Below are 18,870 nucleotides of genomic sequence, written 5' to 3' on the forward strand. Positions count from 1 at the left end.
TCTACTATATTTTCTTAGGCTCCTCCCCCAAGATCATTAGCCTCACCCTCTGCACTGTATTCTCAGGCAATTCTCTGGTTGAACGAAGGAGGGAAGGTTATTTAAGAAATGTTCAATTACAGACAACTCTCTCATTAATGGATGAATTCCTGAAGTCTTTGGATATTAAACTATCTTCAAATGTACCCTGAAGAACGGTTGCTTGATCAAAGGACTACATTTTTCAGGTTGTAGCCAGGGTAATCCCAGAAGATGGTAAACCAGACTGAAGGTTATGTCTCAGAATTAATAACTCGCTCCACGACTGCTTTTCTGCTTTTCATTTTTGTGCTCTCCACCTTTCTAGGGAATGCTCTGGTGTGCACCGCAGTGGTACGGTTCCGTCATCTGCGCTCCAAAGTGGCGTATGTGTTTGTAGTGTCTTTGGCTGTCTCAGATCTTTTAGTAGCCTCTCTTGTAATGCCGTGGAAGGCAGCCACTGACATTGTGGGTTTCTGGCCATTCGGCAGTTTCTGTGAAGTATGGATAGCCTTTGACATCATGTGTTCCACTGCCTCCATTCTTAATCTGTGCATCATAAGTGTGGATCGTTACTGGGCTATTGCTATCCCTTTGAGCTACGAGCAGAAAATGACAAGAAGAGTAGCATTTGTCATGATTGGAGTGGCATGGATGCTCTCTATTCTGATCTCATTCATTCCTGTGCAGCTGAGTTGGCATAAGAGTCTGCGCCATAAAGAAGACCTGGGAGAAATCGGTGAAAAGTGTGATGCCAGTTTAAACCGCACTTACGCCATCACTTCATCTCTAATCAGCTTCTACATCCCTGTCTCCATAATGATTGTCACATACACTCGCATCTTTCTTATAGCGCAAAGGCAGATCCGAAGGATATCAATGCAAGAGTGTACCATTAAGCATGTTCAGTCCTGCCAGAGCTGCAATAAAGCACCTGAAGAGAAGTTAAAAAGCGCATTTAAGAGGGAAACCAAAGTCCTGAAAACCCTGTCGATGATCATGGGCGTGTTTGTCTGTTGTTGGCTCCCTTTCTTCATTCTCAACTGCATGGTGCCATTTTGTGACCCTGGCCTCCACAACACCGGACAGATCCCATGTGTCAATAAGACGACTTTTGATGTTTTCGTGTGGTGTGGATGGGCAAACTCTACCTTGAATCCTGTAGTTTATGCATTTAATGCAGAATTCCGCAAAGCTTTCTCCAGTCTCTTGGGATGTGGGAAGTTGTGCTCTCGGAATACTGTGCAAACGGTTGACTTCAGCAATGAGCTGGTGTCGTACCATCGCGACTCCACAAACCTTCAAGACATTCACCTCTTCAGTCACCCATGTCTGCATCCGCATGCTGTCAGGGAGGAAAGTGATAAAGATATATGCTTTGATACAGTGTCAAAGATGGCTGAAGTCCATTATGAAACGGAATGTACCTTTGTATATGGGGAAAGGACTCATATGCTAAGTCATGGAGAAACAGAATTATCACTGGATAAAATCATACCATTTACAAAAGAGGATGATTTAGCATCTCTTGAACATGTGGCTCATAATGAAAGTGAATCTCCTAGTATATCTGGAATATTGTGATCTTTATGTTTTGAAAATAATTCTACTTCTTATGCCTACTTTTACTTCAAACTGAGTAAGACCATGAGTAATTGAACAGGCTTGACCTGTTTTTGAGTGCTGTTTTCTCCATTACTCTGCTCATGAATCATTCAAAAGGTCACTCATTGTGAGATAGATAGATTCCATACCATAAATTGATTTTAATATATAAAGCTAATAATGTAGTACCAACCATTATTTCTATCTGAATAACGCTCAGTCTTTTTCAGTTAAATGTGTTAATGGCGGAAATAATAATCATGTGTCTGTCATCTTGAAGATTTTGTTTATACTGGAAACAAATAACACCTGACTTTGAAAGACTCCTTTATTCACTCCTAAAGGGAGAAGGCACTAACAGACTGACAGGTTTTTTCTTCTTCTTTTATAATGCTTCCTGCTTTTGTTACCTCGTATTATTTGATGAACTTTGAATATCTACATTTGCCAATCCACAAGCAAAAACAATGAAAATTGTGAAAAACTTCATCAAAATGAAGTCACGAATGAAACCATGTCCAGTGACATTAACATTACCATTTACATTCACATAAATTTTAAGGAAAAACCTTTACGTTTATTTTTATACAAAAAAGAGGTCTGTCCAAAGTTTTAAATGGCTTTTAATAAGAAAATTTGTCCTTAATTTAAAAACATGACATTCAAAAATGTACATTAAGCAGATTTACAGAATGATAATAATAATCTTCTGACACCATTTATTTTTTATTTATTTTTTTATTGTAGTAAAACAGGTTTTGGACAAAATATAGGTTTATGAGTAAAAGGTAAAAACAATAGTATATACACACACACACAAAAACCGATGGGATGTATCTTGCCTTTTATAACAACATTCAACAAACCATTAACAATGAATAAATTAAATGTGTGTTCTGTATTGCTATATTTACAGGAAACTCTAGTATTATCATATAAAAAATATAAATATAGTACACGAATCAGTGTTTAGTCACAAAAGCTCTCACGTATACGTGCACACGCTCGTACACGATGAAATCTTCGCACATTTCGGACACTTTCCAACCAGCGGACTCTTCTGTCTAATCTGTGAAGGATTGAAAATCTACAGCAAATAATCGGCTTTGAGCATCAGGTACAGAGGAAGAGACTGTCACGTGTTTCTACAAACCGATTTTACACAGAAGTATTTGTCCTGGCCGTTCGTGCTGGTGATATTTATAAGCAATAGGACCCTATCCAACAAGACAGCTCAAAATGTGTCGCACCCCACCCAAAAACCATTTTCTCAGTCTATTAAAAAGGCAATAGCCTTCTTACATGCGTTAGGGACATTTGCATTTCTGTGAAGATGGGGTGGCTCTAAGAAGAGCCTTTGGTTTGTGGAATGAAGTCTGGTGGCAGTCTATTTCTTCTTAGCGGCCGTCTTCTTCGCCTTGGTAGCCTTGGGCTTTGCGGCTTTAGGCTTCACTGCTTTGACCTTCTTAGGACTCTTTGCAACTTTCTTCACGGCCGGTTTCTTTACTTTCTTCGGGCTTTTGGCGGCTTTCTTGGGCGCAGCCGGTTTCTTCACTTTTTTGGGAGACTTCTTCGGGGCAGGTTTCTTTACTGCTACCTTTTTGGGCTTCGCCACCTTGGCTGCCGCCTTCTTCTTCACGGCTGGTTTCTTCGGTTTCGCCACAACTTTCTTAACGGGCTTCTTGGCGGCTGGTTTCTTGCTCAGCTTGAAAGATCCAGATGCTCCGGTGCCTTTAGTTTGAACAAGCGCCCCCTTTTTCACCAGAGATTTCAAAGCAATCTTGATGCGAGAGTTGTTTTTCTCAACGTCGTATCCACCACCTGCCAAAGCCTTCTTCAGAGCCGCCAGGGAAACTCCTTTGCGCTCTTTGGAAGCGGTAACCGCCTTCACGATAAGGTCTGACACGCCTGGTCCAGGCTTTTTCGCCTTTACCGTCTTCTTCTTCGGGGCTTTGGCCGGAGCAGCCGCGGGAGCAGGAGCAGTTTCTGCCATAGTTTCAGTAAACTTGGAGCCGATGTCACGTAGTACAGATCTGTCAAGCAATGTTTACATCCAACAGCTGAGGGCGGGATTTAAACGGGAGATGAGAACCATATAGACTCAACTCCCTGAACCGACGCTCTCAACATGACAGAGTCGTTCGTAGATGTGTTTTCTAATTTTGAAAAACACAAGGTTTTCCTCGAAAAAGAGTGACGGATTGTATACTTTAAACCACGTCCCGATAGCAGAGTCTTTCCTCTTTAAAAGCAGCTTATGTTTTGTTCAAAACATCGCTCGGTTTATTGTACAATAATAAAAACGCGTCCAAATTTAGTGCGAGGCGCAGCGGGAAATATCGCACTTCCTCTGTTCTTTTGTAGATTCTATATTAAAATTTGATAATCACAATTAAAATGACGGACAATATGCACAAAAAAGACCCTAATCTAAATATTTGTGGTGGTTTTAGACTAAGATTGGTCACAGAATAAAAAACTGAAGCGTTTTTCTTAAGTGAAGGTAACACAGATCAGCGCTGTAGCCATTTCAACCTCCTCTAATCTCACGGAGATTCTTTCTACAATGATCTATTAATGATAACATATGTACATCCAGTAAATGATTTGAATCACTTGTATATAAGCAATTTACCAACATTACACATGTAAAGACGTTGCCTGTTAGTAAGAAAACGGAAGTTAGTAGTATATAAAGGGAAAAGTGCTCTCAACAGTCGAGGAGTGCCATAACAGAAGCGATCTCGGTGTATGTTGTTCTGATACATTTCTAGCACTTTTTTCAACAATGTAATACTTACAAAACCTTTAATATTCTTACAATTATATTTAGTGGATATACAAAGGCCACTTAGCCACTTTTTATCCGAACAGTCTTAAAAGCGAGGATTTTCACGACGTTCCTTCTTTGTCCAGGGCGGAACTACTGCTAAACGTATTTCTGTACTGTGATGTTGATTGACTTATCTATAGCCTATTACACACATTTATTAAAAAATATTTCATAAATACATGTGACAGACAATTCACTCTTTATTTTAAGCGAAATCTGAAGATTATTCAACATCTGATCAATAACGTATATGGTTCATTAGTAAGAAATAATAAACATCGACCAGGGCACAAAAAGCTTATTTATGACAAATAGGTACAACTTTTATTCATATTTAATTTGCAGTAATATATATATACACACACACATACACACACATATACACATAGCCAATACCAAATACTATACAATACAATACAATAATAAAGGGACTTTGCCTACACACGCACAGAATGTATTATACTGTATTATCCTGCAACTTTGTAAATAATTATTGTAAAAACAAAAATCATTTGACAGTCAATCCACTGTGTGTTGTGTCTAACAACGCCCTTTAAAGTCACAATGAAATCAAAATGTGAAATTCTTATTTTTTAATGGAATACTGTAGTGTTTATTATAATCTATCCGTGCACTTAATTTATGTTTCCCCTCAAAATCTTTGTAACATACAGTTTCACCAAATCTTGTGAACCTATAGACTAGTAGGCTACTGCATCCTTTATATATCCAAAAAGTCTTTAGTTTTATCACAGCTTTCCGATTCTCTCTGGAAAATTTTGGACTTGCATCCTGGGTAGTTTAGACTTTGTGCATTCGACTTGGGAGTGTGATGTCCGCGATGATGCAAATCCGATAATTCTGCAAACAGCAGCATACTTGATAACATCAGTCAGTTCGCCTTGGCTACTGCAATTTTCCTCACTGTATTTACAATAAAACGAAAAAGGATATCAAACACCACTGCCTCCTATCGATTTCCCGATGAAGCGCATTGGTATGTGGTCTTGCTCCCCTCTGGTCAACGTGTGCGCGGGCGCCCTTTTCTGAGAGAAATGCTCATATAGACTGTTTCAACTGCATCAACATAAACAAATGTTATGCTTTTGTGGACCTAACTTAACTTCCGGTAGACTCCAAATAGAATCAATAACAACAGCAAAGTCTGTCTAGAGTAGATATTTTTTGATAACAAACAAAATATGTTTGCTGCTTGGATTAGGCGAATTTAAAGCTGCTTGGATTAGGCGAACTTTTGTGGACCTAACTTAACTTCCGGTAGACTCCAAATAGAATCAATAACAACAGCAAAGTCTGTCTAGAGTAGATATTTTTTGATAACAAACAAAATATGTTTGCTGCTTGGATTAGGCGAACTTAATGAAAATGCAAATTCATTCTTTACCAGCAGGAGATGTTTTAAAGCATAGACATAAAGCACGAGAAATAGAGGTTTCCCCAGTAACAGCTGTAAACAAAGCAGAGCTGGAACGCTCACACACTGCTTTATCACGCATATAACATGCAAGTCCTCCTTCAGAAATACAGCGATATAAAAACACCCGTGCCTCGTTTTGATATTTAAACATAAATGTAAGGAATTCTTATTATTAAACATGCAGTACATAATGTTACGTTACTCATGTTTATTTAACGAAGCCTTTTTGAAAATCTATTGTGGCGAGTCTCAAAAAATAAATAAATGTATGGGAAACACATCCCGCAGCACAACCACCTGAGCCCAACCTCAGTCTACTCATCACCTTGACTTTAACTGCGTTTGTAGATGGCACCGCAGCCAGACCGATATACACAACACAGAACGGAAGTTAACTTAGGTCCAGAAACCGTCTATAAGGAGTTCCACTCTTGTCTACGTCATTAGATCCACGATCTGAAAAAAAAAACAGCCGAAACTGGTACCAACCCAGAAGTAAGATTTTCTGCAAAGAAATTCTCAGTCATTCTTCTAAATTATTTTTTAAAACTTTGGCCATGTTTAACATTAGAATCCATCTCTTTAACAGTGTGAACAACTCTGCATGAAACACCATTGTACCCCCCATTTAATATAAAAAACGTTAACCTCTGATAGGTCTCTGAAGAGGCAGGGAGACAGACAGCCACGCCCTCGCGCCCTCACATGTGATCGCAAGAGAAGATTCTTTATTTGAAAATATTGAAGTGCCCGGATAAGTTATTTATAATAAAGACTACAGTATTCCAATAAAAAAAAAAAAAGACTTGTCAATTTTTATTTCATGCCGACGTCACATGGTGGCAACCTCAATGTAAATGGAACCACGGTGTATCTAGATAGGTTGCAAATTGGTCTTTTTTTTAAATGGTGCAATAGTTTCTTAAAGGCAACAGCAAACAAATCATTCAAGACTGTGGCTTATGGAAGTAAAGTTATTGTACCTGACAACTGCCATAATTATTCACAATACGGAACAACTTCCAGTGCATTATTGTTCATAGACATATTCATTCATTATTATTCAAACCAACCTTATTCATTACCATCATTTAATTATAATAAAGTTTACAAACATTTAGTGAACATGAAAATGTCAAAAGGTTTACTGACATTTCTGTCCGATCATCTATAAACTAATGAACTGTCAATGTTTTTGTTACTACCGCAAGTATCAATTAATGTAACAATTCTAAACGCCTTGCTTTTTTTAAAACTTGAGTAACGTTCGAGCGCCAACCTCCCGCTCTCTCTCGTGAGCAGCAGGGGTATGGAGTTAGAAATGTGTCTTTATTGCATGCGAGAAAATAAAAGATCTGAGAGAAAAAACAAAGTTTGAGAGAAAAAGTTATCACACTGATAGCAAAAAAACATTTCATGAGGGAAAAAAGAATATTTGAGAGAAAAAGTTTTCATGCCAATACACTGTTAGAAAAAGAGGTACAATACAGGTCCATTTTTGTTCCCTAAGGTACAAACTTTGCATGTGTACCCTTAAAAGTACAAAAATGTATCTTTAAGGTACAATTGTGCACCTTTAAGGTACAATTATGCACCTTCCATTGTACATTGTGAGCTTTTTGAGGTGTAAGGTACATATTTGTCCCTTACATATTTGTACCTTAATGTTTAAATATAAAATGGCAGGAATTAGTGGATGCTGAAAATGTCATCTCTCAATATAGAAACACAAGTTAACCTATACTATCAAACTCAATAATGTCAAACTAAATTAACTGTGAAGTTTTGAGATATGGGCAAAATAAATCAGAATGTTTTTTTTTTTTTTTTTTTTTTTGTGAAATGTCCCTTTGAATCATTTTTAATCATGTTAATGAGGATTATGTAATCATTTATATTCACAAACAGTATTGAAGAATTTGATTTTCAAACCATTTACCCTATTTATATTAGAATAAAACAGACAAATAATTGTTAACGCTTTAAGTTGTGTTCTATTGAAAGGATCTAGCTACAGGCTAACCAGAGTTTGACTCGGCGGAAGCATAAATATTGCAGCGCGGAAGGATACAGGAGTGAATCGACAATGATCCAACTGTCAGTCTCTGTCAGTGTCGATCAAAGGTGGGAGGATGGCCCTTCGACATTTATCAACAGAAGATTTAATCACGGAGTTATTTACTTTGGGGACAGAGGTCACTGAAGAGGAGAAAAGTTAATTCAAAGGTAATTTGAATTTTTAATCAGTGTTTGTGGTGTTAATTCAAAGTTGGAAGTTAACTTTTACTGTTAATGTTAGTGCTAGCCAAGTTCATACTCTGTCAACATTAGCTAGCTAGACTCACGTTGACGATTGCCATTATTAACGTTAACTAGTTAACGTTAGTTAAAATATTATTATATAATTATAGCATAAATAAATATTATTATTATAAGTAGCAGTACTATCTTGGCTACAGTTCACCATCGAGCTAACGTTAACTTCTCGGCGGCAAAAACGCTTCTCATCCAACTCTGCAGCCGAAAAGTTAACGTTAACGTGAAATATTAAAATATTTCAGAACAAAAGACTAATGGGCGGCAAAAACGTTTTTTCCACATCATTATAGCTTAGCTGTAAAACTACTGCGTCAGAGTTGGATGAGAAGCGTTTTTGCCGCCGAAAAATCTTTTGTTCTGACTTATGTGAGCTAGCTGGACTGCGTCAGAGGAGAACGATAAAAAAAACAAAAAAAACTTTTTGCCGCCCAACAGTCTCTTGTTCTGGAATATTTTAAAGCTAAAGCAAAGCCATTTGGGCGGAATGTGACTATCGATAGCCAGTGACTGTTTGAAAGTATGATTTAGTCTTTAAATATGCGGTTTATTTATAAAGACAGCGTCTATTTAAAAAATGTGTTTCGCCGATCTCGGAGACATGAGCTCCACATGATCAGCGGACTGCGGTCAAGCCAGCCATCATCATGTATCCGCCGAGAGCAGCCTCAGCTCGGATAGACCTTCTGACATTTGCCGCTGGCTCTGATGTCTCTAGTGGTTCAAGATAAAATGTAATTCGTTTGGGGTAAAGCGAAACGTTTCTTATATTTGTCCTTTATTCAATTAATCTATTAATATGTGTATATATATCGTTAGGTCCTTTTTATTCCTGAAATATGAACTTTTGTCATGAAGCTCTGGCTGACTGCTCACCGACAGCATCAGTTGTTTCTCCATGTTGAATGAGTGACTCCTAGCAGGCTCCTGATTGGTTAACGCGGCGCGAATTGACGCCCAAGTTCAAATTTTTCAACTCGGGCGGCAGACGCGAATCGCGTCAAACGCTTAAATGCACCATTCGCGCTTAACGCGCGTGTCGCGCGAAACGCTCAATTCGCGTCATTCGCGCTAACTAGACTCGAACTTTTTCCCCATTGACTTACACTAAAGTTACAGTCTGCCTTTTTAAATTGTTGTATGTTGTTACCAAAGTGGTGGTTAACATTGCTGTTTTTCTTTTCTCTTTTGTCTAGATAATGATGTTGATGGAGAAGCAGTGGACTATGGATTGAGTGAGAGGATGATTTCATGCCTCTTTGAAGGGTCGTTTAAGAAGCAAGCCAAATTCAACCGATTTGTTCAGCAGTGGAAAGAAAACGTGACACTAACCCTCGAGCCTGTCCCGGTACATTCAGAGAAGGCTACAGCAGATACATACTGTGTCGATGATAAACTGTGTGTTAGTATGGGGCATTTATGTTAAGCTGTGTTGGGAGGGCTGTAGAGGGTTGTGGATGAGCTCAAAGCTTGTGTTTTTTAATCCAGAACACATCAAGTGTCATTTAGTTTATCCGTTATGTTACTCTCTTTACTTTGGTGTGGTGTGCTAAAGTGTTTTGCTTGGTCTTTGATAAAAAAACTCATGTTTTTCTGCACTATATTGCTGTTCTTATTAGTGATGTTCATGAAATTGAAAGAAGGAAAATATAAATGGTTCCATTGTATTTATTCTCTGATATCGCTGTTCATTTTGTTTTTGGAGTGGCAGTAAGTTGTCAGTTTGTCAGTGAAATGCTTCTTAAAAAAATTTAATTAATTATTTTTAATGTTTTTATATCAGACATGACATCCTAAACATTGTTACATTTTATTTTGGGTTGTTACATTGTATGGTTGTGAGATGAATTATTATTGAATCTGTGAATTAAACTGTTTTCCATTTAAGGACTAAAATAAATGTCTTAAAATGCAGTTAGTTGTTGTTTGCCTTCATTTTCTTTCACTCCTTAGGGAATAAAAAGGAACTTTTTTGCCACCTAAAGGTACAAAATGGCTTTGTCACTGGGGTGGTACCTTAATGGGACAAAATTGTACCTTTTTCCAGAGGTACTTTATTGTACCTTTGTCTAAGGTACATTATTGATCCTCAAAGGTACAGTATTGGCCCTTAGAAGGTACAAAAAAGTAAGGTACAAATTTGCTCCTCTGACTCAAGGTACAATAATGTACCTTTGAGGGTACCACCCCAGTGACAAGATTTTGTTCCTTAAAGGTACCGTTTTGTACTTTTTTTTCTGAGAGTGTAGCAAAAAATAATAATATTTGAGACTAAAAAAAGTTTTAAGAGAAAGTATTTTCTCATAGAAACATAAAAAAATATACATTTGAAATTTTTACAATTATTTATGAGAAAAAAAATCTCTCTCAAAATACTTTGAAAAAAAAACTCAAATATATATTTTTTGCTATCAGTGTGAAAATATTTTCTCAAAAAAAAAAAGTGTTTTTCTCTAAACGCTTTTCTTTGCTCTTGATGCAATTTCTTGCTCTCGTGTCAGGATTTTGCTTTCACTGTGAGAATTGTGTCATGGGCGGGGCCACGTTCCTATTGGCCAGTCGGGTGAGCATCGTCTTGTCTTGGGAGTCGAACTGAATCATTACACCATTGTTCGGTTCACCTGCATAGATGCCGCCTCTGCCTTATGGCTAGTTAAGTTGAGCACAGACATATGACACTCCAATGTTTGGGTAAGATGATGACACACAGCTGGCTGAGCAAGTTCAGTATCACTGAAGATTAAACATTAAAAAATAGCACTCATATTCATGAATGAATGTCTATTATATTATTTGCTTGCTAATCGCTAGTAAAGTTAACCAGCCATCATGCTAGGTAAACTTGCAAACTCACCTGGTTTATACTATGTTTAAATCAAATGCCAAATTAATGTTTTGATTTAGATAGTTTCACACCTTATTTAGCGAGTAGTGAGCTAGTTTCTACCTTTGCACTTGCTAGCCTCAAAGCACCTGAAGAGTAACTGCTTGTTCATACAACCTCCCGTACAACTTATAACTAACTTTAGTATGCATGGAAGGTGGCAACCCTACAACTAGCTAACGTTAGACAGTGATTTATAAACCGTTTGAAAGATTTAAAAGAAAAAATAATTACCATGACAGTACAGGCACAAACATATTTGTGGGTTGCTAATGTAAGAGTTAGTTCTAGACCTGCAATTTACCTTGTCAGCTCTAGACCTCGGCTAGATGGTAAAAAATATTTAGAATAAGCCCGTGTAGCTGAGTTTGTGAGCTATACATGCAGTGTAGCTAAACATGTAGTGCAACAACCATACAAAGACTATTTTAAAGAAAACTAGGTGGGACACTTTCAAACGGTATATCAATCACTGCTCACTCACTACTCACTAAATAAGGCGTGAAACTATCTAAATCAAAACATTAATTTGGCATTTGATTTAAACATAGTATAAACCAGGTGAGTTTGCAAGTTTACCTAGCATGATGGCTGGTTAGCTTTACTAGCGATTAGCAAGCAAATAATATAATAGACATTCATTCATGAATATGAGTGCTATTTTTTAATGTTTAATCTTCAGTGATACTAAACTTGCTCAGCCAGCTGTGTGTCATCATCTTACCCAAACATTGGAGTGTCCGTGCTCAACTTAACTAGCCATAAGGCAGAGGCGGCCTCTATGCAGGTGAACCGAACAATGATGTAATGATTCAGTTCGACTCCCAAGACAAGACGATGCTCACCCGACTGGCCAATAGGAACATGGCCCCGCCCATGACACAATTCTCACAGTGAAAGCAAAATCCTGACACGAGAGCAAGAAATTGCATCGAGCAAAGAAAAGCGTTTCGAGAGAAACACTTTTTTTTTTAGAGAAAATATTTTCACACTGATAGCAAAAAATATATATTTGAGTTTTTTTCAAAGTATTTTGAGAGAGATTTTTTTTCTCAGAAATAATGTAAAAAATTTCAAATGTATATTTTTTTATGTTCTATGAGAAAATACTTTCTCTCAAAACTTTTTTTTAGTCTCAAATATTATTTTTTTTTGCTATTGGCATGAAAACCTTTTCTCTCGAATATTCTTTTTTCTCTCATGAAATGTTTTTTTGCTATCAGTGTGATAACTTTTTCTCTCAAACTTTTTTTTTTCTCTCAGATCTTTTATTTTCTCGCATGTAATAAAGAACCAAAACTCACTCCATACAGGGGCCAACAAGGAAGTGACTAATACTGTAATTCATCGACTGGCCGCTTGAGGCTGGCTGCAAAAGGGAGTCAGTCCCATAGACTCCCCATGTTAAAATGCCCAACTTTTACTGTCTACGAACTGTACAGCAAAAAAAAAAAAACATTTTTACAGCCTGGTGCAAAAAATGATTTTGGTCTTAATAGCTAATTTTGCCCTTCATGACAACTGTGAAAGGAGTGAATTTTAAATTCTGCCTGATTAAGAGCGTGGCCACTTGAGTGACAGGGATTGCCGCTGTTGTCGCGCTAGGTGGGCGTGGTTTCAGCAAGTAGCTCCCGCCTTTTTGCCCATTTTTGATTGTCCCGGGAGGGTCGCGCGGTGACGCACTGCGAAGATGGCCACGGCCATGCTCATGCTCTGCACCATAGACATCATATCTTTCTTTTACGGTCTATGCTCTGCACACTTTAGGCTTCAAAAACACACTTCTATCGCGCGTGACGTCACGGACAATCCATGTTTTTATAGTCTATGGTAACTTTAGTGATCTAACGTTAATCAAAACAGAAAGTGTGTTGTGGAGAACAAGAGAAGAAAAGATGAAGGAGAAAATGAGACATTAACTTGCTCTTGTAATTGAATGTGTGGGCGGCCCTCAAAAGACCCTTTTTTAAAATCCGGTCCGGATTAGATGTAACCACCAAAACCATACAGTGTACGGCCTTGACGCTTGAGAGCGTATACTACGTCCATAGCGGTCACAGTCTTGCGCTTGGCGTGCTCGGTGTATGTTACAGCATCACGAATAACATTCTCAAGAAACACTTTCAGTACACCTCTTGTCTCTTCATAGATCAGACCAGAAATACGCTTCACACCTCCACGACGCGCTAGACGGCGAATAGCTGGTTTTGTGATTCCTTGAATGTTATCTCTCAAGACTTTGCGGTGACGTTTTGCAACACCTTTTCCAAGCCCCTTACCGCCTTTTCCTCGGCCAGACATGAAAACAGACTAATATGTCAACGAACACGAATGAAACAATAGCTTCGCTTCCTTGTGAGGCCTGACAACTATATCTTTAAAGCGGACCTAGTGGAAACCATGTTTGGTGCAACCCCTCTGCGGGCGGGGCAAACGCAACAATGCAAAACATGTGGGACGTAGGTCTTATTGAAATAAATGTTATTTTATTAAATTTTTTTATCGTTTACTCCAAAAAAAATTTCTTTTAATAAAATATATAATAAATAAAGACAGGTGCGATGTGCTATTCGCGATATTTCAATAATTAGGATTGACCTGCTTGTCCCTTTTCGTTATCAATTCTCAGTTTTTCTGAATGTATAAATTGTATAACTTTTAGGACAGTATTTAGTGCGGCTTTGTGTTATATTTATGTTTTAGTGCGTAAGTGTCAAACAATCAAATGATAACTTATTTGAGTTCAGCGTAGATATGCACATTTTATACACTCTGTGGAGTGTTTTTATTTGAGCTAGACAGTCTCGATTTCTATTGGGTATTTGCTGATGATGACGCGTAGTGATTTGTCACTGGTATTTTTAACCCCCTTCTCAGCCGGTTTGAACTGGTATAACAAACAAAGAAGAGGCAATACCTTGATTTCAATCATTTATTACACAAGTCTTTCATATAATAAATAAGCATTTTTATTTTACATATATGACCATTTGTATTATGTTCTACAACAACAGCAGCTGTACAATCAAATCAAATGTAAAACATTATAAAATGATTTGCAGTAAACTGCAGTGCTCTGTATGATAACAGCTGCAACATCAGGGGACTTTGATTCCGTTGAAGAGCACAGATAAACATTTAGCTGTCAGATATTTCAGCTTTAGGATATCAGCTTCCATCATACCCCAGCGGCTGAAAATGAGAAGGAGCCATATTAAACGAACCCTGACAGAAAAAAACTGTTACATACTTTCTTGACTACCGATTTATGAATATAAAGAGAATTGTACGGAGACAAAATAATTAGCATTGCTTTCGTCACAACATTAAGCACACAAAACTCAAAGAACAAAGAGTTCTAAAAAAATCTAACAAACAACAAATCCTGTCTTTTACCTGGTAAACTCCCTCTTCATAGCCTGGCTCAGGACGCTGCCATATCTGATTGGATAAGATTTTCAAAACAACCAATCCAAATGCTATAATCATGACCCCCAATGAATTTGCAGTTATTGCCTCTGGTGGTAATGTGGAATAAGACAGCGTGCCATTGGTGTTTCCTTTTCTGAGGAAAGAACCAATAGTAAAACTCATTTGGCATGACAGTACATTTAATCTATTGTGAGTTCTACATTTATGAGTATGTTTTCTACCTACTTCTTTATACCTCATCTCTTGATTATACCATATAGATCATATCAAATTGATTAGACCTTAATGATCAGATCTAGTTAAAAAGCAGGTAGCACTTCATGAAGATCTCTTTAAAATCAATAGCCATATATAATTCAATTAAATATAAGTTCTTATTGTCTTGATTGCAAAAGCTAATTCATACTTCACTTACAGTGCAAAAAAGAGCTTTTCGTTGATCCCTGAGATGCAGGAAACAATGCTCAGTACCAAGATGATTCCTCCCATCCAAACATGAGTTGGCTTTATAAAAGCACGTGTTGAGATTGGAGTGCAGGGTAAGAGGAACGTGGTAAAACCCATAACCCACTAGAAAAAGCATCAGAAAAAAATGAGAATTACTAACACCACTGATAATTGTAAACATTTTGCATGTAATGTAGTTTAACTTTTATATACAAAGTGTGTTCATTTTTTAGCCACTATTAAACTTCACTGTACATCAACACTTTTAAACATGATACTCACCTGTACAGTAAAAAGTGCAGTGGTACAAATCCCCACCCAGCTATGGAGGGAATAAAGGTTGGGTATGTTGTTTGCATTGTGGAAGTCGAACACGGCACAAAGCCCGATAACAGACAGAATGAAAGAAAGGAGCAGAAGTCCAGCATGTAACAGCTTCCACGGGAGCTTATTGTGACCCCAAGTCAGAGGAATACGATACACTATGACCGCTGGTTAATAGAGGACAAAAAGTCACTGATGTCAGAAAGTCTGTTCAGTTGATAAAACTGACAAAAGAAGTCAGAAGTCAGAAGTCAACATAATAAAATATTTAGCCAAATATGATAATATTTCCAGTGTTGCTAGATTGGATGGACTATTTCCAGCCCAAAAGTTCACAAAAACCCACCCACTCCAACAAACATCACGTCTGTTTGATGATCCCTCGTAACTGGCAGCAAATCTGGGTGTCAACATCAACATCAGCGCCTCTGCAGTGTGCACGTGTTAACAAAGATGTGATGACTGACTGGATGCAGTACATGAATATTTGGGTTTGTTTACTAACCAATTAGCCTTTACAACTTATTTGGAAACCCCCAAACGGAAATCCACCCACACAATCAAATTCAAAACCACCCAATCTGGCAACACGGTAACATCCTAAACTTAAAACTAACAATAAAACAATCACACACTTTTTTTTTTTTTTACAACACATTAACTGTGCAATGTTGTGTTATCATATTATAGCTACAGTAGCATGAAACATAAGCCAAAACAACACCCAATCAAACATACCATTCCCATAAAGCACCACCATACCAGTGACCATTAAGACTGGGTGCCAGTTGAAGTGGTTGGCTGAGCCGTCCCATGCAAATCCACCTCGATAGCTGTAATTCCAGTGAACTACCAATGCCACACAGATGATCCCCAGTATCAGGCATGGCAAATAGGTTAGGTAAAATGCAACAATTCCTCTCATCCTGGGAGTGCTGCAGGGACAGACAATGATTTTTCTTTCATCTATTTATCTTGAGAAATTAACTTCACCTGACACATTTATTAAATGTAAACTGAATTATAGAGGTGTTTGCAAAGACATAAGCAACATTAATAGCCAATTGCAAAATAACCTACCTTATAAAAATATCCTCAGAATCAAACAGTCTGGTGATAGTTTAAACAAAGAGCATGCAAGGTGTATGAGGCTGTTTTTCTAAGAGTAGTACATCTGAATGTTCAGTACCTTGATCTGACTTCTTACAAGTTTCCAACAGCCTCGTGACAGCGTTGTTTTTTTTAATCTCAGTTCCTCATTATGATTTTCGATTTTGTCTAAAAACACATCAGATGGCAAACAAACACTAGCAGAACAGCGAAAACGGACAAACTAGCAGTGATAAGGAAAAAAAATGGACATTATGTCACTCAACAAATTGAGAACTATAACAGGGAAGTTATTTGAACTATAACAGAGAAATGTTCAAATAACTTCCATGGCGCAACGAAACAATGTAACAAAAATTGTTTTAATAATAAGACCCGTCCGATTAATGCATAGGCATAAGTAGTGCTTTGGTATTTCTTTTTGGTAAATGTTGTAGGTTTACATTATTATTGTAGTTGGAAACTTAAAGGGTTTTTCTTACTGTGACGTAATGCCAGTTTGAGGACACTCAAAAACAGACGAAGTACCCGCGCAAACTGTTTTCAATATTGCCTGTTAAAATAACAATATTGTCTGTTAACATAAGATAATGTGTTTTACTAAATGTTAGGCAAGAGAGAAAACCAACGTAAATAAACTTTAACGACCAAGCTTACGATGTTTTGGTGAAACGCAGCCCTGTTTGCTGACATGACAATTTCCTGTTTAGCCCGCGAAGCTGCATGGGAAGTGTAGTGAACAGGGTTAAGGCAGACAGCAAAAACTACTGGGCATGCGCACATCAATATAACGTATTTTTTTTTTTCACTGTAAAACAATCATTATTATTTTTGCATTATTTTTATGAGTAGGTTTAGGGTTGGAGTAAGTGTAGAAGCTAACAAAAAACAATCTAATAGGTATAAAATTATATTTATTGTCAGCTTCCGGTATTTGTTCAAGAGTGAACGGAACCTAATTTACGAAGGAAAGATATGTAAATGTTATTAGGTAGATTATATTTCGATTACTTTTCGACAAAACACCCAGAAACATTACAGCATAAGTATAGTTAAATAAAATAAAACTGCAAATGAAAAAGAAAATAAGTGATACTAACCTAATGAGATGTCTTTTGACGTAAATTAAACTTTTCTGCAAACTCACCCCCCCCCCCCCCCCCCCCCCCTACAAAAAAAAAAAGAATAATATAAATAATACAAAAACATCAACAAAACAAAAACATTACATTGGCTAAATAAGAAAAAAGTCCCAAAATTATTAAGTATGTTTTATCACAAGTTATGTATGTATTTTGGACACTACATCATCATAATGCACAAAAGTCCACATATATTTGAATTACAATGAACCTGCTCAATGCAGAGAATGAAAGTTAATTAGATGAAGAAATAAAAAGCGTTTCAACCGCTGCCAGCATCCTTGAACAAAACAAAGAAAACTTGTATAACAAATATATTTATTTATACAAATTTATCTGCACTGCTGTTGTTTGAAATCAAAGCATTCTACCCTCACATATCTGGTTTCATCCACTCTATTTGTAAACCTTGAGGTCGAAATCCTTATTTTCCGGGAGATCAGGTGACCTCTGGTGGCGAGCAAGCTGAAATGCAATTTTTACATATACTATGAACAGCATAAATGAGTACACCTTCTCTGAATAAAATATACAGGTGCTGGTCATATAATTAGAATATCATCAAAAAGTTTATGTTAGTAATTCCATTCAAAAAGTGAAACGTGTATATTACATTGATTAATTACACACAGACTGATATATTTCAAATGTTTATTTCTTTGAATTTTGATGATTATAATTGACAACTAAGGAAAATCCCAAATTCAGTATCTCAGAAAAATAGAATATTACTTAAGACCAATGCAAATTTTTTGAAATCTTGGCCAACTCAAAAGTATGAACATGAAAAGTATGAGCATGTACAGCACTCAATACTTAGTTGGGGCTCCTTTTGCCTGAATTACTCCAGCAATGCTGTGTAGCATGGATTCGATCAGTCTTAGGCACTGCTAAGGTGTTATGAGAGCCCAGGTTGCTCTGATAGCGGCCTTCAGCTCTTCTGCATTCTTGGGTCTGGCATATCGCATCTTCCTCTTCACAATACCCCATATATTTTCAAAGGGGTTAAGGTCAGGCGAGTTTGCTGGCCAATTACGAACAGGGATACCATGGTCCTTAAACCAGGTACTGGTAACTTTGGCACTGTGTGCAGGTGCCAAGTCCTGTTGCAAAATGACATCTGCATCTCCATGAAGTTGGTCAGCAGCAGGAAGCATGAAGTGCTCTAAAACTTCCTGGTATACGGCTACGTTGACCTTGGATCTCAGAAAACACAGTGGACCAACACCAGCAGATGACATGGCACCCCAAACCATGCCTGATTGTGGAAACTTTACACTGGACCTCAAGCAACGTGGACTGTGTGCATCTCCTCTCTTCC

The 18,870-nt window shown here is 37.4% G+C and overlaps 4 protein-coding genes across 7 annotated transcripts; 1 reads left to right on the forward strand and 3 right to left on the reverse strand.

Annotated features, from left to right (window-relative positions):
* The first annotated feature begins 114 nt into the window (after positions 1-114).
* LOC113091297 (D(1) dopamine receptor-like) lies at positions 115-2,447 on the forward strand. Its single transcript, XM_026256721.1, has one exon. The coding sequence runs from the start codon at positions 253-255 to the stop codon at positions 1,600-1,602; it is 1,350 nt and encodes a 449-aa protein (XP_026112506.1). The 5' UTR covers positions 115-252; the 3' UTR covers positions 1,603-2,447.
* Positions 2,448-2,565: 118 nt separating this feature from the next.
* Positions 2,566-3,681, reverse strand: LOC113091298 (histone H1-like). The gene has a single exon (XM_026256722.1). The coding sequence runs from the start codon at positions 3,614-3,616 to the stop codon at positions 3,011-3,013; it is 606 nt and encodes a 201-aa protein (XP_026112507.1). The 5' UTR covers positions 3,617-3,681; the 3' UTR covers positions 2,566-3,010.
* A 9,396-nt stretch (positions 3,682-13,077) lies between these two features.
* Positions 13,078-13,395, reverse strand: LOC113091442 (histone H4-like). The gene has a single exon (XM_026256972.1). The coding sequence runs from the start codon at positions 13,393-13,395 to the stop codon at positions 13,078-13,080; it is 318 nt and encodes a 105-aa protein (XP_026112757.1).
* A 617-nt stretch (positions 13,396-14,012) lies between these two features.
* On the reverse strand, positions 14,013-17,131 carry LOC113091358 (cytochrome b ascorbate-dependent protein 3-like). Of its 4 annotated transcripts, XM_026256832.1 has the most exons (9): positions 17,065-17,131; positions 16,890-16,960; positions 16,487-16,575; positions 16,378-16,407; positions 16,036-16,232; positions 15,256-15,464; positions 14,942-15,096; positions 14,491-14,659; positions 14,013-14,286 (listed from the first exon to the last, which is right to left on the reverse strand). In XM_026256832.1, the coding sequence occupies exons 5-9, from the start codon at positions 16,220-16,222 to the stop codon at positions 14,263-14,265; spliced, it is 744 nt and encodes a 247-aa protein (XP_026112617.1). In that variant the 5' UTR covers positions 16,223-16,232; positions 16,378-16,407; positions 16,487-16,575; positions 16,890-16,960; positions 17,065-17,131; the 3' UTR covers positions 14,013-14,262. The 4 variants fall into 4 exon arrangements, with proteins under 4 accessions (XP_026112617.1, XP_026112614.1, XP_026112615.1 ...); XM_026256829.1 differs by lacking the exon at positions 16,378-16,407; XM_026256830.1 differs by having other exon boundaries at positions 16,378-16,575.
* Positions 17,132-18,870: the final 1,739 nt, after the last annotated feature.

Source organism: Carassius auratus, unplaced genomic scaffold (genome assembly GCF_003368295.1).
Source record: "Carassius auratus strain Wakin unplaced genomic scaffold, ASM336829v1 scaf_tig00214183_4049273_7079891, whole genome shotgun sequence".
NCBI lineage: Eukaryota > Metazoa > Chordata > Actinopteri > Cypriniformes > Cyprinidae > Carassius > Carassius auratus.